Below are 27539 nucleotides of genomic sequence, written 5' to 3'. Positions count from 1 at the left end.
AATTAGAAAAACAAGTGGTGGACAGCTTCTTACTCTCTGTTTACCCCTTTTTAAAAATCCAGACTCAGTTGCTTATATAAGGTGGAAACCTTTTCTTTTTAAAATATATATATATGTTAAAATATGGATAAAAAGAAAACCTGCACTATTCCATTTAACACATCTGAAGTACCACACAGCTTTTAAAAATACATGCTGTGTATGTGATTTAGAGGGCTGGAGATGCAAAGGCTTATTTAGATTAAAAGATTTTTTTAAAAGGTGACAGACCACTTACAGAACCAGAAATGAGAGCACAATTACAATTTGTCCCCGTACCTTGGCTGCTATGGAGACAGCTCACCTCTTTCCTGAGCAAGTGTCATATTAAACAGATGGCTTTCATGGACCTAACATTCTGAGAAAGCCTGATAATGAGCAGAGAATATAACAAAAGCTAAGTATTTTATTACGTCAAATTCTATTGGACATAGGCACAACACATAAACTATCATCTATATGGGTGAAAGAACTTGAATGTGAAAATGAAGACAGACGCTACCCTACATTCAAAACAATCTCTGCTCAAACTTGGAGCCAGAACTTGAGGTTGGTCCACAGATGATATATGATGTAAAGGTAAAGGGACCCCTGACCATTATGTCCAGTCGTGGCTGACTCTGGGGTTGCGGCGCTCATCTCGCTTTACTGGCCAAGGGAGCCAGTGTACAGCTTCCGGGTCATGTGGCCAGCATTACTAAGCCGCTTCTGGCGAACCAGAGCAGTGCATGGAAACGCCGTTTACCTTCCCACCGGAGCGGTAACTATTTATCTACTTGCCCTTGGACGTGCTTTTGAACTGCTAGATTGGCAGGAGCAGGGACCGAGCAATGGGAGCTCACCCCGTCGTGGGGATTCGAACCGCCGACCTTCTGATCAGCAAGTCCTAGGCTCTGTGGTTTAACCCACAGCGCCACCCGCGCCCCAATATATGATGTATGGGGTATTAATTAGCCTCTGCAGCAGGAGAAAACAAGCTTGCTCCATCTTCCATGTGACAGCCCTTTAGATAGTTGAAGTTTCCTATCAAATCTCCTCACGGCCTCCTCTTTACCATACCCAGTTCCATCAACCGTTCCTCATAAGGCTTGGTTTCCAGACCCTTGGTCATCATCTTGGTTGCCCTCCTCTACACATGTTGCAGCTTGTCAATGTTCTTCCTAAATTGTGGTGCCCAGTACTGGACACCCTACAGTACTATATTATTTTAAAGTAGTTCCTTTTTTAATTTTGGTATAATTTATTTATTATTTGTATTGAAATTGTACTTACATTATTGTCAACAAATTCTGAAAATGTACTGTATTATGTTGATAAGAACTCTTCTTTTTTTAAGGGAGTGTGGAGAATTCACTGTGAGGGTTGGTTCTATCTTATATCTTTCAGTGTCAATAGATTGTTTAAAGGAATCCAATACCTGGTGATTTTTCTGTCAACAGTAGTTGGCAATGCAGAGGAAAGTAAACTTAAGCCTATGGACTTGCATCCTATGTCAAACTGTGTATCTGTAAAAAGCTAGATAACTAAAACCATCAAATCAACAGGGCCCATCACATATTATATCCCCTCAGACAGCAAATCTCCACTAGATTCCCCATCATTCAGTCCACTGCCATTGTGCATTGAGAAGGAGTGAATTGTATTATTGATGTGTTCATAAATCTAGTAACTTCAGTTTATTTTCAAATCTCTGATTTATTATGATTATAATATTATTATGGTTCACTGAGGAGTTACCCATTTGGTGATGGATGCTTGTTTAGTATTTATTGCCTCAAAATGGTTCTCCCTTCTCCCTTTAACTTTTGTTTTTGAGATGTGCAGCCCAATCCCATGCAAATTTACCCAGGTGTTAGGCTCCCTGTGCTCAATAGGATTTACTCCCAACTCTCTCTCTCTCTCTCTCTCTCTCTCTCTCTCTCTCTCTCTCTCTCTCTGTGTGTGTGTGTGTGTGTGTGTGTGTACATGAATTTGCATTAAATAATATTTTTAGAGTGCAGTTCTAGTTTATCCTTACACCTTTTTATACATAATTTAATACATTTTTGAGTTAAGAACTGCATCGCTACATGTGGAGAAGTGCGAAAGGATTGCAAATTATAACTGCATTCCAGTTTTGTCAGTTTCTATCAGAATTCACAGAGAACCAATTTCTCTAGCTTCCTTAATACAGAGTAACTGTTTTGATCCTGACTCAAGCATTCAAAACAGTCCCTTAACTGTCACATCCCAACATGCAGAAGGACACATGGCTGCAAGGGCAAAGATATGGTAGTGTGTTTTGCTTTAAAACTAAAAGCTACTTGGGCTGGCCCACCCATGAGGCAAGGTGAAGCAATCACCTCAGGTGACAGGATCCACAGGAACAACAGTAGATCTTCACTCACCTCTCATCCCTTTTACGGAGAGGGTGCCATTTTGTGGTTCACCTCAGGTGCCAAAATGTCTTCGGCCGGCCCTGAATCCTATGAACTTCATTAAAAAGTGCAGAGGTGAAGGTCTAATTCAGTTTGGTAGTTCAACATCTTAAAGACTGGCAAGCAAGGAGTACTTAGAAAAGCAAGGGTGGAGATGCAAGATAAAAAGATTGCTTGCAGCACATTCGCGTAGCTCAAAGCTTGCCTTCCAAAGCCAAACTATCAGCCCTTCCATCTTGCTTTCTGCCACTGGTACTGTCATTCATTACACAGCTGCCTCTTCCTCCTGTTAGGGATAGACAAACAAGTCAATTTGGGGTTCTCTGAGTTTCCCATTTTTCCAGACTCCAGTTCTCCACATTTCCAGATCAGTCTGCAATCCTTGTGAAAACTTGGCATCACTGTGGTGCAAATTTCTCTGAAAATACACCTTTTACATTTTTGCATAGTATACACAGTTTTCCAAGCAGTTTTCATGCATTTTTGTGCAAACTTTCCCCTTATGCTTTTTGCAGTTGTGTTTGACATGGTATTTGGTTGAAGCAATGCATTGCACAATTCAGGGAAGTGCTGGATGTCAAAGGATAGCTGCATTTCACTTTGTGTGTTGTTTTGGGAAGCGTGAAACAGATAGGTTCACACTAAAATGTGAACCCTGAACATAATTTTTCCCACATCTGTACCTTCTGCCCACTACTTCTGCTTCCATCTCCAACTGTGAGGGATTGGATAGATAGCCTTTCCCAGTTGGAGGAGCACCAACAGTAGTCAGCTAGCGGGGAGAGGCAAGGTTGAAGGGCTCAGTCATTTGACAGTCCAGGTTCGAAGGTGGCCTTAGAGTGAAGAATGTGCTCTGAGCTCCCCATATCTCTTATGTTTATCTCCATGCTAAGAAATAAATCTGAGAAGCTAAATATATAATCAAGACCAGTGCTTTTTTGAAAAGGAACAATGCCTTAGATGTAGGATGTATGGTAGAAAATCAATAGGGCACTGCACCACTCAGGTATAAGAGTTAGTGGTGGTTTTGTAAGGAAGCAAAATGAATTATTTGCATACCATTCACTTGTTTGGCAGCTATTCATTTCAGGTGATAAATTTGAAGAGATGTCACAAATTGAAGCATCCACTGAAGAGGCTTTAGAATAAATTGATAGATTAGACAGTGGTAAGCCTTCAGGGCTAGGTTGCATTTACTCAAGAGTTCTGAAGGAACATTAATGTGAAATTCCAAAGCCACTGCTCTGGTTTTGTCTTGACATTAATGATGACCTCTAGAGGGATGAGGAAAGCAATTGTAGTCCAAGCAATTTGGAAGAACAATTATGCAATGTACGGAGAAGAATCAAGCTTTCGTCTCTAAAGAAAGAGAGCGAGAACTGTCAAAGCAAGTGGGCAGAGAGGGCTTTAGGGGCGGAATAATACAAAGCTGAGAACATTTGCCCTCCCCAACCCCAGAGAACTCTAGATGTTGATTTATTACAACTGTTTTACAAATCTGGCAGAGGGAAGACATGGCTAAGTCTGGTTAGCTGAACTCTAGAACACCAAGGAGTCATCTTCTGGTACTAAGGTTGCCTCATGTCAAGTCCAGAGCGTATAGATGAGCTTGCTGTAAGTGGTGGGTCATCCCCAGTCAATCAAGGAATTTAAACATATATTGCAAATTACGGATTTTTAATGGTGTCACTGGGCTGTCAACTCACTGACGTGGTTAAAAATTGGGTTCACATTGTAGCCCTCTTCAGGTGTAAAACCAACACTTGAGTGATGAGATCGGGAATAATCACCGGACACTCCTTGATTGCCGTCATTCTACACAAGTTGGAGAGAAATCTCCTGAAATAGGAGCCTCCTTGAGTGTTAATTGGAGTTTTTTTCTGTCATTGTAAACTGCAGATACAGGCTTAGGGGAGGTCTGATTGGAATCATGGGGGGGGGGGGACAACAAAAGAGTAAAGCTCTCCACATTATAATAGTGAGATCTCCACAATTATAGTTGCATTTCATTACCTGTGGGTATACCCATGCTTAGAGGCAACAGGGTTATGGCTGAAGTGGCCTCAGGTTCTCAAGAACATAAATCAGGGGAAACATCAAATAAATAAATACGCCTTTTTGCAAATTCAGATATGCAGTCGCAGTATTCGTACGAAGTTTATTGGGAAATCATTGGTAGTCTTTATGGTAGGCAATTTCCTTCTTCGGCTGAGAAGAGTACATTTGTGATTGTAAAGATAGCATTTTATCCAATTTAGCAAGCCCGTTTGATCTACAATTAAATAATGAATTAAAGAACCTTTTTGTGATGATTTTGTGAACTTTCCTGACAGTGCACCAAAAACAATGGAAAGAAAACAAGAGTGAATTATTACTTAATGCTAAAGGTGATATGATAAACACGTTTTTATTCGCTGCAGGTTAAATGGTGCATTTTAAAAATGGCTGTAAATAGCTCTGCCAAGGTCACTTTATGGCCACTGCCTAACAAACACAGGCAGTATAGAAGTGCCCAGTCATTTACACTGCATTTGAACTGTAGTAATTTGCCCTTTGAAAGCTTCCAAGTATCTGTTTCCTGTAAAGCTAATATATTTTTAACATGGGGATGACTGAGTATTCAAGTTGTTAAGATAGGGAGCAATAATCAATACTAGCCTCATTTATCATATCAGAACGAACCTTTGCAATGTAGAAATGACTCTGCAATTGTAGGCTGCTGAATTATTTTTCAAAAATCATGTTTATTGTGCTTGTATCTGAACTTTTGTCCAGTGAGCTTTTCGCTCTTTCTCCCCCTTTTATCCTTGCAACAGTGAAGTTGCAAGTGAAGTACATATGTTAGGCTAAGCGACAGTGATTGGCCCAAGGTCACCCAGTGAGCTTCATGGCTGAGTGGGGATTCGAACTTTGGGCTTCTAGTTTCCACTCCATCATTCTAACCATAACACCACATATAACTCTGAAATGTTTCCCCACTGAAACCTAGGTTTCTTTGGGGATTCAGCTACGACTAGATTTTCACATTGATTTGCTGTTAGGCCATGGAAACCTCCCCATGGCACTTGTAACAAGATGAAGTGCCATTCATTTTTAGCCTCTTGACTCCAACCACGCAAGGAGCCAGGCACTACTATCTCCTCCTCCACTTCATTGTATGCCCAACTGGTTCCAGGAGTATAACCTAGCATTGGAATGAGCAGCATGCAATATGGTTAGTGCTTGGTAGACCACACAGTAAGTGGTCATGGTACTCTCTCTTAAGGCTTCATTATCCAGGGTTACAACTTTTAAAATTTCCTGTATGAGAGCTTCAAAATAATCCTATTACCTCTAGAAAGATGAGTTATTCGGTGAGAATAGGTACCCTCATATACAACCACACCAGAATGTACACTCTCATATACAAGCCTACCAAGAACATATTTATTTATTTCATAAAACTTACATACCTCTTGATTGTAAAAAACAAAACAAAACCACCCTGCAACCTCAGAGCGGTTACCAATATACATGATTCTCCTTCCCACAAAATGCAACCATCATATTTATTCATTTATACTGTTTGATTGTAGCGGAAAAAACTCGAAGTGGTCTGCTTAAGACCAAAGGTGCGTTTCAATTCAGTCAGCACTCATATGTAGCTTTCCCATTTCTTGACAAGCACATAGTCCGTGTACACATGCAGAATAGCAGAACGAGTCTGGACCCGGCAATCATGCTCCAGCACTTGCTTTTCTTTCCCTTTCTCCTCACCAAAGCATGGAAGTTGTATGAAGCAAGGCAGTTATGAAATGTGGTCTAGCTGTAAAGAGGTGAGATATATTTGCCTTATCTTACTCAGTATCCCATGAAGAAACTTTGCACCCAACAAGAGCCACAGCAATGGCAACAGCAACTGCAATGGGAGGGAAGGTACTTTTCTTCCCTTGTAAAGACATATATGTTTCCTGAGACAGACACAAAAAGGCTGTTCAGTGGCAGCTATGCAGATTACTATTCTACCCGTGGTCAGAATAGATATATTTGTTTTAATTTATAAAATCAATAAAAATGTCACTACAGTTTACAGCAATTTATAGAATCGAGATGCCAGACTAAAATATCAGAAGTTTGGAATTGTATCCTCTATTTAACATACACTGCCTGTGCCCCAAGCACCATTTACTTTTATGCTAGCTAATCAATGATATTCTAGGAAAGATTTTCTGTACAGTTGATGTTTGACTGAAGAGCCGAATCAATATCTTTGCTTTATAGTTTTACAGTATGCTGCTATACAGTCGCACCTCATGTTACGGACACTTCAGGTTACGTGTTTTCGGGTTACGGACTGCGGGAAACCCGGAAGTACCGGAATGGGTTACTTCCGGGTTTCGCCGCATGCGCAGAAGCTTTATGCATGTGCAGAAGCACTGGATCGCGCCTGTGCAGACACGGCGCTTCAGGATGCGAACTCTGCGGGTTGCAGACATGCCTCTGTCACAGATTACGTCCGTAACCTGAGGTTCCACTGTACATGCCTCCTCAAATCTTAGCTCTTTTGTGCTCAAAAGGATTGACTTACAGGTCACTGGGTATTGCAGCCTTAGTCCAGTTACTGGCTGGTAACTTAGGAAGTTTGTTTTAATAATAATAATAATAATAATAATAATAATAAGAAGAAGAAGAAGAAGAAGAAGAAGAAGAAGAAGAAAACTGAGAAAAACAAATGAAGTATTCCATGGACAAACTGCTTATCTTGAGTAGTCATGGTTCTGAAATTCTCTTCATCTGAATTTTAGAATACTGAATTACCTAGGCTTGTTTCTGAAGTAGAACCAATGCATCAGGAATTATCCATTGTTCCTTTTTTAATTTCCAAATGTTGGACAAACACACAATGATGAAACTTTATGTTCATTTATGTCTTCTTTTTCTCTGTTACTGATGAAACACTGTAAAAGTAACTGGGTATGCATTATTACTTCATGATTCTTGTTCTGCAATGTTTTACTGATGCACTTGTCTGAATTGATAAAGCATGATAAACAAGCAAATTTGATATGACTCTACAAGAACTATCAATATTCTCTTTATGAGGTGTTTTAAATGTGCACATCAGTAGAATACTGCAGAAGAATTGTGAGGCAATCCTACAGATGATCACATCCAAGGTGCTTTTCTGCAATATTTTATCAATGCAGACTAGCATACATCAGGGATAGAGAGTTGGGGGGGGGCTGAAAGCTGTGACAAATTGTACATACAGTACTACCATTTTGAACTGCCCCTCTGCTAAAGCTACCAAAGTGCAAACACTCTTGATGGTTGCTATTAACTCTGTGTGGAGCTACCCTGTGACCAGATCTGGAGACTCCAGCTGGTGCAAAATGCTGCGGCTATTCTGTGGATGTGGACAGAATTTCACTAGCACATAGCTTCAGCACTCTAAAGCTTGTACTGGCAGCCTATACACTACTAGGCCGGGTTAAAAGTTCTTGCATTGATTATTCAGTGCTCTTAACAACTTGGATTCAGGATACTTCAGGAACCACCTGATACCTTAGATCCCTGCTCTCCCGTATATCTGATCACTGTGGTCTTCAGGGGAGTCACTGTTAGTGGTGCACCAGGAGCTGTGCATTCAGTATCGTAGGTCAAATTTTATGGAACGCCTTTCCAGTTGAGGTCAGACAGTCCCCCTCCCGGTTGAGCTTCCAGCAAATGGTGAAGACTTTTAAAATTCTTTTTTAATTGAATTATTTGTTTATCATTTTAACTCATTATTTCCTTGTAGGAAGTCTCTAGAGACAACTGTAATTAAGCAGTATACAAAGCTGTCAAAATAATAAATAAATTATTCAGCCTATGAAAGTTTACACCTAAATGGATTGCCTTGAGGACATAGGTCCAGTCTCTTTATAGTCATATGGAGCAACAATGTCAATTTCTGATAATCAGCAAGTTACTGTTGCAGTTGTGGTCCTAAAATTAGCATTTTGTAAGTATAGCTGGAAAAACCTTTAATATAGAAGTGCATTTATAAAGATACATAAAAAATGTGCTGCTGTGACTCTTAACTTTCTTCTAAAGAAATCATCTGGCATTTAAGTTTGCCTAAAGGCATCGAAGCTTAAAGGCTGCTGTAGCACCTTGAACTCCTCGAACTAATTTATCTTTCACTACCTATGACGCTCTAAGAAAAATGAATGTTGTATTATTCAAGCTATAGCGACTTAAACAGAGGGACAGCACCGCATCTCCCCCCCCCCTCCTCCAAAAGTGATGTGTTTTCTGCTTTTTTATTATGTTGAAAGGTTTATTTCATGCTCTGGAATTTTTAGAGGCTTTGATAGCTATCTAACATTTGGCACTCTCTTTATAAACAATCTTTTATTTAAACATTGGGCCTGCTTGATTTGTTGAAGGAAGTAGCTGGGAGGGAACTACTGAACTTTACGAAGCTATAAAGTTCTTTCTTCAGGGCTGAAAATGTACACCTTACCCGAATTTGGAAACAAGAGTTCATACATTGGCTGGAATTTAATGTCACACTAATGCAGTAGTTTAATCAGTACTAACATTCTTGCTTGCCAGATGGAATTATTTCTCCTCTCTGCCACACTGTTATGGGGTTATCCTGACCCCCTAGTCTTTATTGGGGTGGCACATGGAAGGAAAAAGCAGCAAAATGCCCCATTACACTAGTGGAATGTGTTGCTGTGGCTCCAGGTTTTTAAAAACTTCTTGAGAATAGCATCTTAAATATAAATAATGTAGGTTATCAACATTTACACCTACTAAACTAACTTACTATAAGTGTTTCAACAGTTGGCTGCCTTAATCCAGGATATTCATTACCCAACATCTGTTTTAGGAGACAGTTTGCAATATCCAAAAGGGTGCCCATGCCATAGTTTCCATCAGAGTAATATATTAAATTTTCCACATCAGCACTTGCTGTTAAATGGCTTAGCAATTTAGATCACAGTGCTATACAGTATACAAGAGGGGGAGATAGATTGGAACAAAGCAGCAAGTTCCCTCATAAAACAGTTAAATTAGTATACCAATTGTCATCAAAGCACAATGAATGCATTACTTATTCATGAACAAAGGATTTTCCCTAGTGTATTTCTTCATTTTTTGGAATACTAACTCATCTCATTTGTCCATTCCTCTCCCCTCACCCTAAACCAGATCCCAATTTGTGTATATATAAGGCTACTGATAGATTGCAGAAACTAGAATATGTTTCCATCAATATTCTGATGGAACCCAGCAGTTTCTCTCCTATTCATCTAATTTTGATCCCACATGTGGGTAGCCTGATTCTATGAGTTGTTTACTCAAAAGTAAGCCTCATTTAATTAAATGCTATTTATTCTGCATGAAGTGCACAAAACAGTGCTTATGTAGTGCTGGTGATCGTTTGGAGCTCGAACAACAATCACAATCTAGAGAAGTGGCATTTCCATTTTTAAAAAAATGAATCCTATTTAATTTATCCATCATAAGATACCATCTGGACAGAACAGGTTATAAAACTATTTTTCATCACACACACACATATATACTTACACACACACACACACACACACACACACACACACTAGAATTAGACTTTCTGGCTGTCAGTACAATGCAGCAGTGTTCAGAAACACAATGCAGTAAGCCCTCTTTAGCTATTAGGGCTAAAATACACCTTCTCTGCCCGGTGTATTGGAAACTTCAGCACCCTCCACCCTACCCTCCACCCCCAGCCGATGATGCCAGACAGATTTAATTGAGCACATTGAAAGAGAAAAATGACATCTATATTTGGCTAGCCTTGTCCGTGGCACACTGACAGATTTCCCTCAGCTGTCATTTAACCTCAGAAGGAGGTATTCATGATCATGGTTTATGCCTCTCTGCACTCTGCCAGTAGACATTTCTGGGCTTCTGTTACCTGGAAGACATTCTCATTCAGCCTGCAAACTGCCTAGAGATAATGGGCACGTATTGTTGCCTTTCTTGCACATTTTAGATTTATTGTGCTGCCAACAATAAACAAAATAAAAACGAGATACTGGTTTTCCTTAAGATGTACAGCAAAGAGGGCTCTATTTATTGCACTGGGGTGTCACCTGCTTGTAGACTGCTTGGAATCAACACACAGCAACTGCCCCCCACTCTCTGGTACTCATTTAGATATATTGTGGTCATAGGATAGCCATCCTCAAATGTTTGAAAGGCTGTCACATCAATTATGGACCAGATTTGTTTTCTCTTGCTCTAGAAGGTAGGGCCAGACCCAAATGTGTTTAGATTAAATTTTTTGTAATACCTTCCCAAAAGTGATTCAGCAGGCTCTATCAATTTGATCTCCCCCCCCCCCCCCCGCTTCTGTCCTTTTTTGAGGTTTAGGGGGATTATACTATTCAGCTGTCAATTGTGTTGTTTTAACTTACGGGTGGTTTCCTTTTTAATAGTGTATTTGTTATTCTGATTTTTATTTGTAATATTTTGTGATACTTGTAAGCTGCTTAGAGATTTATCTCTAAAAAGTCAAGTGGTATATAAGTTATCTATTTATATTCTAAGTAAACAAAATAGGAAGAACTTTCTGAATGTACGAGCTGTTTGACTGTGGAACAGACTGCCTTCAAAGGTGCTGAACTATCCTTTGTTAGAAGATTTAAGCAGAGTTGGGTTATCATCTATCAGTATGCTGTAGCAGTCAGTTTCCTCCACCAGCAGGAAGTTGGACTAGATAACCAACTCTGATTCTACCATGAGGCTGCTCCTCCTCCTCCTCCTCACCACCGCTAACTGAGTTTGTCAGCAATGGCACTGTTGTCTCTAGGAAGTGGTAGTCTTACAGTTCCCGCTACTTCACTGAGTCATTCCATCCAGACTTCTTTAGCCATACCAACACATAAATGAACATATTTACAGTATGAACACCAGACTCTGCCTTGTACTGAATAAGACCATTCGTCCACCCATCTCAGTATACTTCACACTGACTAACAGCAGATCTCTGGATGCGCCCCATCTGCCCCTCACGTCTCCTTACAGCACATGCAGAAAACGCCTTTTTGACCACTGGACCCACTATTAGTCTTATCCACTCAATCCACCAGACCCAGTCTTCACATAAAAGAGGAAGTTCTTAACTCACTGAGGCTTTGAGACCCATTGGCTACCCTCGCCTAGTTTATTTAGCCTGCCAGTTGAAGTGATTTCTCAGAATGTGGCATTGTCACACGCTGACAGCTTCTAGGAGCCACAAGCAAGAGCTGAGTGAGGGGGTGGGGGACGGGACCAAAGCTGGACAAACTACCCCAGGAGGAGCATGACATGTCCCCCACCAGAGGTAATATACCTCCCCATACTCCCCATACATCCCAGGTATCTGGGTACTTACCATTTTATACTATAAACCCTCTGTAGCTATTAAAATTGCAGCACCTGGAATTTTAACTTATCACTATAGCACTGATTCAGAATGGCCCTATTGATCTCTATGGTGAAAGAAATGACTACAAGTAGGTAAACACACACACATCCCGGTCAAAAAAAAAAAAAGGTAACAGGATGGTACATTCTTACAAACTTTTCATTGCTTGTTCTAGTTAGATTGATTGTCTTAACTGTTTGAAATGTGAAAATGAAGTTCAGTTTTGTCAAGTCATTTTTTCTTCACCGGCATGCATGCGAAGTTCGTTCATTCTGCGGCTACTACATGAGAGACTATTGGGTTTAACACTGCAACAGTCAATAATTCATACTTAAGCAGTGGATTTGAATGAAGGAAATTAAGATTTTCATGTGTACAGTGACTAATGAAGTGTCCGTTTTCAAACACACACACACACACACACACACACACACACACACACACATGCATGTAAATACACTTACTTTATTTTACCTTAACCTTATCCCTCTACCTTACTTGGGAGTAAACTCAACTGAACACAGCAGGACTTCATTCTGAATATTCATGCATAGGATTGATATCGTATATTATATCCATAATTTTAAAACAGTTTTCAGCAGAATAACTGTTTCATTTTAAGGAGAATGTACAGTATATGTTAATAAAAACGTATTCACATGTAGAAATACTTTCAAATGTCTTCTCCAAATTTCCACCTGTACTTCATATATCTTGTCCATGCTACAGAGCGGCATCTATGCATTTGCCTCTCTGCCATTCCTTTGGTTTGGATAGCCATACTTTAGGAATAATAGTGTGTATGCACAACTTGTTCTTGCTAGAGCTTTCCATCTCTGCAATTTATTCTCATGAATCTTTTTTACTTCCAGCTATGCTTATGTGCAAGTTCATTGTGTGCACGAAACTCCAGAATTGGATGTGATAATGAGCATGGCTCTCTCAATGTTTCAGTTAGAATCTAAAGTTTAAATAACAGAGAGCATAAATGCGCATGAGCAGGAAGTTAAGTGAGGCTCTAAACATAGCTGTCCACTTATGCTTATGTATGCTTTTCATTATCTAAATGGAATATTGAGCTGCTTGTGTGCATGATCACAGTCTCAAAAAACAACACCCACACAGTGTTTAGCATTAAAGCATCAAGGTTTGCATTGTCCCAGAACTCACTCTCTCTTTTCCATTGGGAGGTTTCAATGAAACTTGAAAATGTTACCATTATAAAAACTGAGGGCAGGGGGGAGGAAGAAGGGTTCTAGCCTCAACCTTTTGATGATTCACAAAACCGTCAATCAATGCAATTGCATTGAACTGTACGTTCCAGAATGTTTCCCTTTCAAAGCAATACACTACAGGTAAATAACACCAATGTTTTAATGCAAATCCTGATAAGATGTTTATCTGCACGGTCTCGCTTTCAAAAGGAGATGCACTTGAACTTGCATTTCAAATCTGACATGCATTCAGCTGAATCACAGCAAAGAACAGACTTGCTTAGATCCCTTCTATGTGCCTTGAGCTTTGAAAATGTGGATGATGCCACTCAGCCACTTACAATTTCAGAGATACTTTCAATTTAAAATTTTAAAAATGGTGCACTGACAGCAGGGCCTTTTTTGATGACATAGTCATCAGCACCTACAATTGTATATGGGGCAGTTTATAGCAAAACAATTAAAAGCAACCAAAGTAAAACATCCACCACAAGCAATAGGGAAAAAGGAGCAGGAAAAGTATTGAAACCCCAACAGCACAAAGGGAACAGTATGTGGAACTAGCAGAATGTGAAGCCCATTTCTACTACTGAATGTCTTGGTCTACTTTCCATTTTATATTTTGTCACTATCCCAATTGCAAGCAAGACCCTTATAAAGTCACAAAGCACTCTGTTGCTGTTTTTTCTATACTTTTTGTACAGAATAGCTGTATATGCATGTTTCTTAAGGTCCAGGGGCTCTGCAAGAGATCAGGCTTCAAAGGACTGAAGATCTATGAATTTTCATGTTCACTTAGCTTTGCAGTACAGGATTTAAAACAATAAATAAATTACATTTTTAAAAAACCCTATGTGGCACTACTTAAACCAACAAAGCAGAGCTGTTCGAAACTTCACAGGCAACATTCTACTATGCAGCATTGTAACGTAAGGCTGATTTTGGAGGCTTATGGCCCACAAAAATGGCTTGTAAGGGCTGGCACAGGGCAGCGGAAACTGTGAAGTGACAGAGTTTTTAGAAAATGTACAATAATACAAACCACTGGATCATCTCTTAAGGTAAGAAAGTGCAAGGGACAGCCTCCTCCAAAGAGGAAAGTGAATCCATTTTACTTAGTCAGCAAAGAAACCCTGAACCTAATTGCCTGCACACCTCTGTCATGTGGCACTTTAAAGACTAACAGGTGGGGGGGGGGTTGAGCATTATAAGCGGTTCTCACAGACACCCTCTCCGATTAATATGCTTGAGTCTCACTTGATTCAGTCTCTATCTCTCTGTGTGTGTGTGTATTTTCCCTTCTATGCGTGAGAATACAAGAGAGCAACCAGTTGTTGTTTTTCTGGAAGTACTCAAGGGTATTCAGTACCAGCACCCCCTTTTTGGTTGTTGAAAAGTGTGGCACTTACTGTAACAACTTCATGGTGAGTACCGGCACCTATTTTTATAGGAAAAAAACTGGGAGCAACTGTACAGTGGTACCTCGGGTTACAGACGCTTCAGGTTACAGACTCTGCTAACCCAGAAATAGTACCTCAGGTTAAGAACTTTACCTCAGGATGAGAACAGAAATCGTGCGGTGGCAGCGGGAGGCCCCATTAGCTAAAGTGGTGCTTCAGGTTAAGAACAGTTTCAGGTTAAGAATGGCCCTCGGAATGAATTAAGTTTTTTGCCCGAGGTACCACTGTATATAAAACCTTACCCAAGAATGGGCAAATCTGGAGGAAACCCATGGAAAGAGACTGCGTAGGAGCGTCAACTGCTGTAAAGTGCCGCCATGCAAACTGTGCTGTCTACTTCTTTCTACCCAGCGAACTAACTACTGTTCGTTAACTTGAACCGTCCATAATTGATTGCTTTGAGGACGTAGCTTAACACATTAGAGAAAGAAGCTTGTTTTTGAGCTTGTGCAAACGACCCAGTGTTTGCTCATACCAAATTCTATGGCACATTTTCTGTCTTCATTGCTATTCCTGTGTAGCTTCCATCTGACTTGCAATCTCTGTGTTATTGGAAGTCTTAGGAGCACCGCATCCAGCTCCAGTGCAAGGCTCTGCATTCAGCTGCCTTCAGAAATGCAGCTCCATTTCTAGTATGACTCGTAATAGTTATGAAAGATTCATTTAATGTTGCCTTCCAGATTAATGAAAGAGTTGGAGTGAGCTTTGTAATCTAAAATTGCAGACTTCGGGTTTAGAAGATTGCAGTTTCATTACATGCCAAATAGAGCACATATGATAAATGTTTGCAATTATAAAAATGAAATATTTCAACTCCATAACTACACACACTCTCTCTCTTTTTCTCTTTCTCTGTTTGCATACAGTTGTCTTTCTTTGTTATTCCCACTATAAATAGATTGGCAGTTCAAATAGTGTATTTAACCAGTTCTTTTTAAATAAGACCTTGTTATCCTACCAGCATGCAGGGAACTCTCTCAGTTTCATCCATTTTTGCTGCTTTCTGGGAGTTACTAAAAGCAGGAAGGGCAGGATAAAATTGCTGACACAATGCATTGATATTGGCCTGTATTCTCTTGTTGGGTCACAAATTGTAAAAGCCTAATTATATATTTCTAAAAACTAAAAAAACCTAAACCAGTACACTCAAATATACCAAAGCTTATAAAAGTAAAAATAAATAAATCATAAAATGCATTTCTCACTATATAATAGTTACACTGATCTGTTGTCATACTATACTGACAGAGTCACTGGGAGTGCAAGAGACACGTGGACTGGGCTGAGACTTGGTAGCTGACCCTTGCAGGAATCCACCTCAGAGCCAAATGGGTCACCTTGAGAGAAGGGCAATAGTAGAGGGCATACCCTGTTGGGGGTCCTTCTTCTCCCTGGCACTGAGGGGTGGCACTTTTTCTGGCAGGTGAGACAAAGAAAGAAAAACAAGGTGGGGTGGGAGAGATATTGTCCTTTCGGTAGGAGGTTGTGGGTGGGAGTTGGGCCAAATTAAGAGCTTTAGAAGCCCTAAGCACTTAAAAGATTTTGAGGCCCCCAAATATGTAATTCAAAATATAAAGAATAATAAACCATTAAAAAAATATTTTTCAAGATGAAATAAAAACCTACAGTAAGATGGAAAATAATGTTTATTTTTGTATACTTCCACTTTATTTATATTTGAAAAATAATATCCTACTTTTTCTAATTGCTAAGTCTTTGATCAGATCCTCAAAACTAATCTTATACAACATGTGGTAAATCTAGCAATGACACTGGAGTGGGGGAGAAAGGCAGTTTAAAGCAAGGTTTGAGTACAGTGAGAAGGGAGTTTGGAAAGGCTCTGCTATGTTAGGTTTTGGGGCGTTAGCTTTTGTGTTGTACCTGTCTCTGATATTTCTCCTTGTTAGATTGGCTTGTTTGTTTTCTTAAAAAGCAACCCCTCAACCTTCTCTGGAAGCTGGAGGCAATCTAGTTTTCCAGTGGGAGGCTGGTCCACTGACTTCTTTCAATTCTTCTTCAAGGAGATCAGACGTCACATATTCAGTGACCTGAATTCTAAATGGCTTGGTCCCTAAATAAGTTCCCAACAGAGACAAGGTTCCATAACTATTATAGGTGATACACTTTCTGTCTTCTTATTTGGTGTTACTAGATCTCATTATCGCAGAGCCTCACATAAAACATCCAGAAATACCAAGTTTCTCAATGACACCTCTACGTCTGTGGACTGAGAGAAGCCTATTGTCAGCTGTACTTCTTGATTTCTGTGGTACTTCATTTTGTTCCCTCACAGCATTGGATATCTCCATGCCAGCTCTTCATCAGATTCCCCATTTCATAGGACAGAAGATTTGTTTACTGCAGCTATAGGCAGGAATGGGAAGTAATGTGAAGGCATTTCTCTTTGATAAGCAAAATCTGCAGGCCAGCTCTTAGTTTGATATTAGAATTAAACCTCTCCTAATTATGAAGAACAAATAACATGGGATAAAACCCATGGGGAATGATAGCTCAAAGGAAGAATTCTGTGTGCAGAAACATCACATATAAGCTAAAAAGCCCTTTGGGATGCCTTTCTAGTAGCATGCCTTGGGGCTCAATACATCAGAGAATATTCCCCTGTCTTTTTGTGATTACGGCAAAATGAAACCACTTTGATATACATTTTTCTCCTTTTTTATAACTGTGTAGGTAGTGCTATTACAAATCTATAGCAAACTGTCACTGTAAGCCACAGTGCTGTGTAAACAAATGACTGTGGTGCTTTTTTTTTTCTTAATTCAACAAAGGTGTCGCTTTTGAAACCAGACTGGTCTTTCTGCCACTGGAGCATTCTCTCTTTTTGCTTTCTTTGTCATTACTTAGAGGTTGCAAAGAGGAATTCCCCCCCCTCCTTTTTGGAAGGCTTAATTAATCTGGTGTGCTGTTTTCCTACCTGAAAGCCACCAAATGCATTAGAGTCTTTACAGTACAGCAGCAGACATAAGAGAGTGGTGCTAATGCACATTTTTTTAAAATGACTGCTGTAGAATTACTACACATTTTCTCTGGTGGGCATCTTATGTAATTCTGTTATCAGATTCAGAAGAAACATTGGTTCAGTCTTCTGCTTACTGGTTCAGAAGAAGCACACAGAGTGCTCTGGAATTAGTGCACTGAGATTTTATTTGGAAGGCTGTGCCTCATGCGACTTCACTGTCTAATATTTTCCAAATTAATGCAGTTTTTAAGGCTTGAAGGCAGAAACTCCCATTTTGAAGACATTTGCGGCTCTGTGATGAAGACGATTATTTGAAGACACAAATGGTCAAAGATCATTAGGTTCATTGCTACTAAAATATCCTGTTAGTTCTTTCACAGTATAGATTAGGCTTTCTCCTAGGTCCAAGTGACAGCTTCGTAAAGGAGTGTTCTAAAGGAGAAGGGGAGGCATAGGATCATACCTACTGACACTACGTCCACTACCAGCCTTTGCACATAGAAGTTCCTATTTGCACTGAGGCATATGTGCATACTCTAAATGTTTATAAGCTCCTTAGTATGATCCATACTCTCCATTTTTGTACACTCCATTTTTGTAGGATGTTGATTGCACAAAGGATTGATTACTTGGATTTGGGTGTATAAACATAGCTCCCTTGGCAATCATGACCTTGAACATGTGGCGGTCAAAGTTAGAATCAGTGAATACAGTTCCATCCTATTCTCCATGGATTGTTTTCTCAACTAGATGACTGTCTATACTAGGTGTCTGCACATGGTTTCCATATGCGCAGACAAGGTAGGTTTAAGGCTGAAATCTTAAACACACTGGCGAAGAAGCAAGGTGTATTCAGCTCAACTGAACATATATGGGTGTGAATGTGCTTAGTATAATGGGATAAGCAATAACTTTTATTGGTTCATAGTGCACTGCATATATTTGAATAATGTATCCATGTAAAATATTTAGGGTTTCCCCCCCAAGAACAAAACACTCTTCTTATAAAAAAAGATTCATTTAAGCCTATATATATGTATGTATGTATGTATCTCCAATTATTTTGAAATCAAAAGTGACCCAAGTTATACAGATGACAGGATGTTCTTCTGCCTACTCTTTTCCAGGACTATAATGATGAAATCCGTCAAGAGCAGTTGAGAGAATTATCATATCTAAATGGTTCAGAAGAGTCAGCTCGTGGACGAGCGATGCGGGGAAGAGGGATCCGGGTTCCTCCTGCAGCCCCTTCAAGGTCAGTTGCGTTTGCTCTTCTTTACAACCACGTTAACAGGTAAACAGTAGCTGCAACTCTAGGTACAGATGGTGTTATTTAAATCGACCACAATTTGGATAAGCTGTGGAATCTCAGACTTGGGGACAAAATTGAGCTTCATGGGCCACATATCCTTAAGTGCTTCTGCCTGTCTGGAATGTGTTCTGGAACACATATTGCCTCTTGCTTCCTTCAAGGAGGGTGGAGGTTTTTGTATGGCTTTTGCATGGCTGGAATGTAGCCTCCCCTGCAAAGGTAAGATTCATGTCCATTCTTCTGCTGACTTTTACATCTGGCACCACACATCACTAGTATATGTCGCTGGAAGGTTGCCCACAAGGAAATGCAAAGTTCCCCACTCCTCAGTCAGAAAGATTGAGAGGAGGAAAATATGGGAATTTTCTTTCTATGTTTTCTTTCAAACAAACCTTCTCACTGAACTTTTAACTGCGGTTGAAATACAAGGGAATTTAAAATAGGTTTGAGAGTAAACTAATAATGACTGCTGTGACTAAATTCTAGACCAATATGCAAGTTAGTTATGGCTTAAGTCCCAGGGTTTTAAGTGACAGATTGGGGGTCCATATGTAAACAAAACTGAGCACCCCTGGCTAAATCCATACATCTTTAAATCTTCCTGTTTGGTAGGGGCTTGCTTTTCACAGAGACTTTAAAGAACTGCTTTGTTAAATTAGGTCCTTAAATAAGTTACGAACGTCATACTCAAAATCAGAAGCAATTCAAGGAACCTTGCCTAGGCCCAGTTACAATTTCACAAAATACTTTTATGTCATGTTACATTAATTTAGGAGTCATTCCATTTGCCATAGAAGGACTTAACTGACTGCTGGTGCATTTTAATAGGAGACGTTCAGGGCTAACAAATGGATCTCTTGAGTTTATAAAGCAGCAGTGTGCGGTAGACTGACTCATTACCTTTATTTTACGTTTTGCAAGCCCCTGTAAGTGTTTGTCCTTCTGTCGTTATTTCTATTACCTCAAAGTAATTTTAAGCTCTTGGTCGAGTGCTTTAAAAGATTGAATGAGAAGAATCCTGGTTGCATGTTTTTTATAAGTTGTAGGTTCAGATGGTTGCCTTTTCAACCATCATGAGATAGCCCTTTGTAGACATTTACCTTTATAAGCAATTGTGACTGCACCTGCCAGTCCTGCTCCCATGGCACATGCTTTGGTTATCACATCTGCGCAGAAGCCTATATGCATAAATTTCAATACATGTAGGCATAAACTATACAGTCTCTACTTTCAGTTTTGCAGGGTTTAGATGGTTCAGTTTATACTACACGTGAAAATCCTTAGATGTGTAGATCTGGTGTCCAATGTATGGGCAGTGGGAATGACCAGGAGGTGAGGCTAACAGGTATGATCACAATCCTTCCCTACATGTACATAACTACATAGACCTATTAATTTCAGCCCTTCATTATTGCAAGAATAGGAAGCACCATCCTCTCAATAAAACCAGGAACTTTCATTTGAAATTTTGTTATGTTACTTAACCCATCTTATTACTTCTATGGTTGTTAATAATCGTCTACTGTTGTTCTATCTAAATGCAATTCATTTCTCTTTGTTTTAGAGATTACCTAATTCTCCTGTCTCTCTGATATCACTCTGCCTCCCAGTGATCTATTTATATAGAGAAAAATAATATTCTCTGTCAGTTTTCATTAATGCTGGAATGAGCAAATCAGGTTGTTTGAATCTAGTCTCCTTAAATTGTATTCTTCAGTCCCACTGTGGTTTGAAATCGAGTTCCTACAAAACAAACCCTTCCTTGGCTAGTTCAACTACTTTATCTCTGTATTTATAAAGGCATTAGATTTTGCTACATTATTATTATTAAAATAACCTATCGAATCCTGCTTGTAGTATAATTCCTTTTAAAAATAAACCCAGCAGATAGACTGACCTACACTAGCAAGTAAAGAGAACCAAAACAATATTGACTTTTATTTTATAAAACAGTATTGGGTTGAGGATATCTCAATATGTGGGAAATCAAAAGGAACAGACAGACAGCTATGACCATATTTCCAATAGGTCAAAGCTCACAGAGGTGAAATGTCACTATTAATGACATGACGAAAGTTTTAGAAATGTTCTTTCATTATTGAAGCATTGCTTACAAAGGGAATGTTCTGTTTATGACATCTGGGTCCTAGTGTCCTACCATTCCTGGTAGGAGCTCAGATTGGCTTATATGATTCTTTTCCCCTCATTCCAATTTTATCATCACACGAAGCCTGGGAGGTGGGTTGGTGACTGGCCCAAGGATCATCCACTGAGGTTCGTGGTTGAGTGGGAAATTTGAACCTGATTCTCCTCTACTAATTTGGTGTAACTAAGCTCACACCAGAATGCTACATGCCCCCTATATATTAGTTTATCCTTCTCCTATATTGAAATGAACTGGAATATATAAAAAATAAAGAAATTGTCCAGTAGCACCTTAGAGACCAACTAAGTTTGTTCTTGGTTTAAGTATAAGCTTTTGTGTGCATGCACGCTTCTTCAGATACACTGAAACAGAAGTCACCAGACCCTTATATATAGTGGGAGAGTGGGGTAGGGTTTTTCTCAGCCTCCCACTATATATAAGGGTCTGGTGAATTCTGTTTCAGTGTATCTGAAGACATGTGCATGTACATGAAAGTTTATAGCAATAACAAACTTAGTTGGTCTCTAAGGTGCTACTGGACAATTTTTTTAATTTTTTAAATATATTTTGACTGCATCAGACCAACACGGCTACCTATCTGAATCTGAAATGAACTGGTCATTCTACAATTACTTTGATATGATGCATTCTTTCCTTACTTTCTTCTCACAATACACTGCAATTTATTTATTTTAGAAAATTTCTTCTCTATTTTCTGGCCCCCAAAATGACTTTCGGGAGTCTTCTAAATTGAAAACAAAGAAAACAAAATAAAAGCAAGTGTAACCTGCCAATTAAATGGTTAAAACAACAGCATGAGTTGGGCATAAAGCAACTGGGTCAGATTAAAAATACATTGCTCCAGCAGGAGGTTAACACAGATCAAAAACCAAATGGAAATAAAAGACTGCTGAAAAAGTCAAGAGAAAGGGAGCTGACTGAACCTCTTTGGGGAGGGCATTAGACAATCTGGATTCTGCTTTTGATCTACTTGATCCTGAACAGGGATACAACTGGCATACAAACCACAGCTGAGCAAAGACAATAATATAGAGATTATGTAGGTTATTCTTTGAGGAAATAGTTGATGAAAGGTCTTGTCCAACAGCTAATATCTGTCACCTACCAATGTTCCTTCCAAACATCACCTCCTTTGTTCATTCCCCATCTATCTAAGCATAGCCCAGCTGAACTGCCTTTATTCCATGAAACCTTTCATTTGGCACTATCGTTGTACCTAGGGCAAACAAATACCAAGTATGTGAGCAGCACTGAAAATTTAATGATGATACGAGTGCTTTGAGGGGGGGTTGTCAAATTCATTTTCTGTAATCTGTTGCATCGCATATAAGTTGCTTAACGCTTACCCTAAAAATGTGTGATAGATTTTGTTTCAGGTGTGGTCAGCCTATGGCTCTCTGGGTGGAGTTGTTAAACTCCAACCCTTATCACCTCTTGCTAGCATGATGGAAGCCATAGTCTAGCAACATATGGAGGGCCACAGGTTCCCCATGCTTGTTTTATAGCTTTGCATTAAGGGCTTGTCTTCACATTAATGAGATTTCTCTATTCCTTCTCAGGGGTCGTGGGAGTGCAATTCCTCCTCCACCACCACCTGGACGAGGAGCTCAAGTACCAAGAGGAACACCTGCGACGCGTGGAGTACTCCCAGTCCCCCCTGTAGCCAGGGGGGTCCCAGCCCCTCGAGCAAGAGGAGTTCCAGCAGTACCAGGTTATAGGCCACCCCCTCCGCCAGCACATGAACCCTATGAAGAATATGTAAGTACCTGTTTTCTTGATAACAACAAATGAACAAAATGAAATACATTTTTTTTAACGTTGGCTGTATTTGATGTCTTCACAATCACTGATTCGCAAGTTAATTGCACATCAGATACACAAACAAGCATGTGAAGTGTATCATTTGTACCATGGAGATGTATTTGGTGGTATGATTTCAGTACTAGTTTTTGCACAGTATGATCTTGACAATCATTGTGGCACTGGGCCATCCCCAAGTGTATCCTCTCATTTTAAACAGGTATATTCTGTTGTGAACTGTTTTGTCCTATGCCAATGTCACATCCAGTGGTACAGACACCACGTGAGGTTTGTCTGTTCTGATCCCCTTGGGGTGATTCTTGGTATTATAGACTGCATTCTGCATTAAGCAAATTAACTATGGTGAATTGATATATGAAAGAATAGGATTTATCAGTGGCTGCTGTTAATTGTTCACCCAGTTGAACTATTCCATTTGTCTTTATTTTTCTGTGCTACCTTGTCAAATTTCAGCATAGATAACCCATGATGGGGAAAGCATATCCTTAAAAAAAAACAAAACAATTTTGTGGTGTCGTCTTAAATAATTTCTGCCAAAACCAGAATTAGAAAGGATGAGTTCTTTGCTATTGCTCGTCTAACATTATAAATACTCCTCAGTTTTCTCAGCACCCTGTCAAATAGAACAACCTTTCAAAGTTTTTTTTTTTTTAAGAATTCACATTTTTGTTTTATGTTGTGACAGTGTTTAGAAATAGACAATGAAATAGTTACGAAGCTTTTAAGTAAGCTCTGAGCATCTTCAACACTGAGAGGCAGCATATAAATTTTCAAAGGAAGGAAAAATGTGTACAGTGGTACCTCGGGTTACAAACTTAATTCATTCCGGAGGTCCGTTCTTAACCTGTGGCCCGCTTTCGCTAATGGGGCCTCCCGCTGCTACCACGCTGCCGGCGTACAATTTCCATTCTCATCCTGGGGCAAAGTTCACAACCCAAGGTACTACTTCCGGGTTAGCGGAATTTGTAACCCAAAGTGTTTGTAACCCTAAGCATTTGTAACCCGAGGTACCACTGTATGAGACTTGCAGGCTTTTGAAAAGCAAATCATTGAGATTTTTTTCACCTTGGGCTTGATGTAGTAGCCTAATATGAGGGACAGTTGATTCTAATGGACAATAGGTAGCTCTGAGTATCTGGAATATGATGAATCAGATCCATCTAACATAGTGGAACTCTTGAACCAGTTTTGCCTAGTCAGGCAGGCTTTTCATAAAGTTCCTTGGTAGAAGCAGTTTGTTTTCTTGTTTTAAACCAAAGGTACCAATGTGTTTTAAAGCCTGCCAACATAATAGCTGCTTATCCCTTATATTTTTATACAATCCAACCATAGCGAAACACTTTAAAGTTCAATTGATTTCCATTAGAGTTATAATTAAGCACATGCTTAGCTTTCCAACAGAAATCAATAGGACTTCGTGTGCTTAACTTAGGCTGGATGGTGCCCTTATTTTTGTAGAGCTCAGGATGCCCTGTTGATTTTAATGGGCCTTGCTCCCCAGTAATAAACTCATCAACAGCGTACTAATGCTGGGAGCAGGGCTGTAGCCAGGGGCTGGTGAGGAAGGCCCCTGCCAGAGGCACAGGCGAGGGAGGGGCGCAAAATGAGCTTTAAAATATGTCCATAAAAATTAAATATTGGATTTTCTGTGAAAGAATTCATTACAAGGTGAAGTGCTTGAAGAATTGAATGTGTGGGGGTTGGGGTTGGAGGAGAGGCGGAAAGAAGAGCTAATTTGTCTGTGAGTAGCGGGCGCAATCTGGACAGTTCTGCCAGGGGTGCAAGATCCCCTAGCCAAGGCTCTGGCTGGTAAGTCATCATGTGGAGAACGTAATTCCTCATTGCCTCTGTAAATTTAGATTTAACTTTGCACCCCAGTGAGTAATGCTAAACCAGTAGAAAAGACTTTGCTGAATGTCACCCAAATATCCTGGGTGCTGGGATAGTGAAACCTTTTAATAATCTAACAAGGCATTTTTCATTCTCATACCAGTCCAGGAGCCAAAATACATATTTCAGTAATCAAAATACAACATTGGTGTTTGGAAGTGGTTGTCCGAAATTGTATTCCTATTTAGAATGATCTATCCTAATGTCAATATGCTGCTGAGAAAGTACGAATTTTGGCAATGCAATCCTATATGTGTTGACTCTGAATTAGTTATCAATGTGCTCAGTGGGGTATTTCTGCTATATAAATGTGCTTAAGAATGCAGTCATGAGTGAGGCAACCGCGTGTTTTCTGCCCTCTTAACTGCTACAGAATTAAATGTCTGCTTAAGTATCAAAGATGTATTAACACATGTTTTGTCTATTAAAAGCTGCATGGTTGGTAGTCAGCTTCATGGGTCACAATATGTGCCTTAAGCATATTGGCAGCTTCTTAAAATGAAATCCCCTCTAACTGAACTATTCATGAGGCCTGACTTATATCACTTGGGTTGTGGTTTTGAGAGCATATTTGTTGCCACAGTGCTTGGTAGTTTCTCAGATGCGTATGTTGTTGCTGCTTTGTGGGTAGAAGAGCCATGATCCAAATGGTGACATAAGCTGTACATTTACAGGAAAACTCCAGCATGCTCATATTTCCCCCAGGTAATTTTCGTTAAGAAATTCTACTCGCGATCTCAAGGTGCTAAAAGGGCTGTGTAAACCCCCCCCCCCATATTTTAATTGAATTTTAGTAACAAAAAAGCAGGTTCCAGAAAAAAATTAAAATAAGGTGGTTGTTTTTTAAAAAAATCACAATTGCCAAGAAAGACGTATAGGATATAGCTATGCAATCTATTAAGTCCATAATAAAAACAACCAAGAGGAAAAGGCTGTGTGGTCTATAATTACAAAGCATTCCATGGTCTAAATCAAAATAATCACAAAATTTTATTTCAAAAAATAAGATAGAAAATAACCTTGGTGGGGGCCATTTAGACCATCAGTGCTTCTGCCAATGTGGGCTGTTGACTGCCTCATTTATTGTTACTGGGGCGTTCCAACATCTGATGAAACAGATGACTATATGGGCTGGGAAATGCCAATAAGTCGCAGTTATAACTAATGAGAAAGGTGAATAATGTATTTGGTGAATTGAAAATACCAATACATGTATTTGGTAAATTGAAATAACATTGTACATGGATATTGGACGAAAAGTATTCAGAGTGAGGATAGCGGTGAGCCGCATCTTAATTGCATCTTTTTAAACCCACATTTTAATCAAGAGTGACTTGAGCACATGAACACGAACCACAGAGAACCACATTTAATTTGAGAGACCTTATTTATTAATGTGTGCTGTTAAGGTATGGGGGAACATAAATGAGCTCTTTGATGAGTTTCTTGTTCTATATTGCATCAGCACATCTGTTGGGTGGGTGGGTGGGAATACATTCCTGGGTTTACTCAGCAGGATGGTTGATTTTCACTTTTCCTCACACTGAGGCAATTAGCATTGATGGAATACCCATCCATTGACTACATACTTTCTAAAATCACCGAGAAGTCCCCAAACCTCCCTGAGACAAAAGTGAGCACTGTATTTTTGTGAAACATGTAAAAGGCATCTATTTTATAGTCTAAATTGCTGCGTGACATATCTGTAGGGCATCGTAATTTTATGTGAATTTGTGCTTGTAATATAAACAGTTTAAAGTGTCAGCAGCATATATGTCACTTTACATCTGTGAAAGGCTGTGGGAGTTATTTTCACTGGAAAAAAAGAATTATTGACTGTGGTTTGAGCCCCTGAAAATCAGGACTGGGGAACCTGTGAGCCTCTATTCCCATCAGTCCCAAGCAGCATGCCCAGGGCTTTCAGGTACGATGGAAGTTGTCCACCTGCAGTATCCAAAGAGCCACATGTTCCCAATCCCTGCAGTAAATTGACAAATCAAATGTCCAGTGCTCTGGAACATTCTCGTTAACACTAATGATAGCTATTCTCATTTAAGATCTCATAATGATTTGTAATAGAACCAAAGTAAATAAGGGGTTGCCTGTTACTAGAAAAGGTCCCATCAGAATGGCAAAACGTTTAAAATGTGCATATTGGGGGTGGCGGGGGGTGGAGGCTTTGGCTGTATTCAGAAAACATTTTAATCCATTTACCCAGTGTTTCCTTGCCTGATCATTTCCATGTTTCATGTGATCCTTCACATGACATAAATGCCACTTCTGGAAAACTAGAAGAGTCTAGCATTTCTGTGTTATTTGCTTCTGGGGGGGGGGATCCATTTGCAGCCCTGTTAACCCAGAAAAGGACAAGAGTTTTGCTTTGTAATGTCACACGATGAAATCTGGGGCATTATCCTGCTATACCGTTCTTTCCTGGATTTTCAAATTCAGCACAACATGACAGTATATCCATCAGAAAGCCACAGATCTAGAATCCAACAGGTAATAATGCAGTGTAAAAGAAATGTTAGAATCCAGGATTATAATCAGGAAAACTAACCCAATAATCCTCACGTCCAAATGCACCCTCTGTCACTGATGCAGTAGAAGATAGCCTTAGCTCCTTGCTTGCTCCCAACAAGATTTGAATGAGTTATTTGAGCTCCTCCAGATGGCCTGTTTACTGAGAATTCATCCTGATATGCTTGCACGAAGTTTACCCGGTGGTTGGACTATGTCCAGTTTTACTGGGCATTTGTTTTGATTTGTTTATGGGGTGCTGATATAAACGCAGAGTACTTTTCCTGCATTC

The 27539-nt window shown here is 39.7% G+C and overlaps 1 protein-coding gene across 2 annotated transcripts in view; it reads left to right on the top strand.

Moving 5' to 3' along the window:
• Positions 1–27539, top strand: part of KHDRBS2 (KH RNA binding domain containing, signal transduction associated 2) — a 336381-nt gene that overhangs the window by 191997 nt on the left and 116845 nt on the right. For both annotated transcript variants that reach the window (XM_083607373.1, XM_083607374.1), the window contains exons 5-6: positions 18665–18792; positions 22576–22774. In XM_083607373.1, the coding sequence (XP_083463499.1) occupies positions 18665–18792; positions 22576–22774 (327 nt within the window). The remainder of the gene's footprint in view (positions 1–18664; positions 18793–22575; positions 22775–27539) is intronic.

The sequence above is a fragment of the Podarcis filfolensis genome (assembly GCF_964270895.1).
Source record: "Podarcis filfolensis genome assembly, chromosome: 3".
NCBI classification, from domain to species: Eukaryota; Metazoa; Chordata; class Lepidosauria; order Squamata; family Lacertidae; genus Podarcis; species Podarcis filfolensis.
This window is presented reverse-complemented; position numbering and strand designations above follow the sequence as displayed.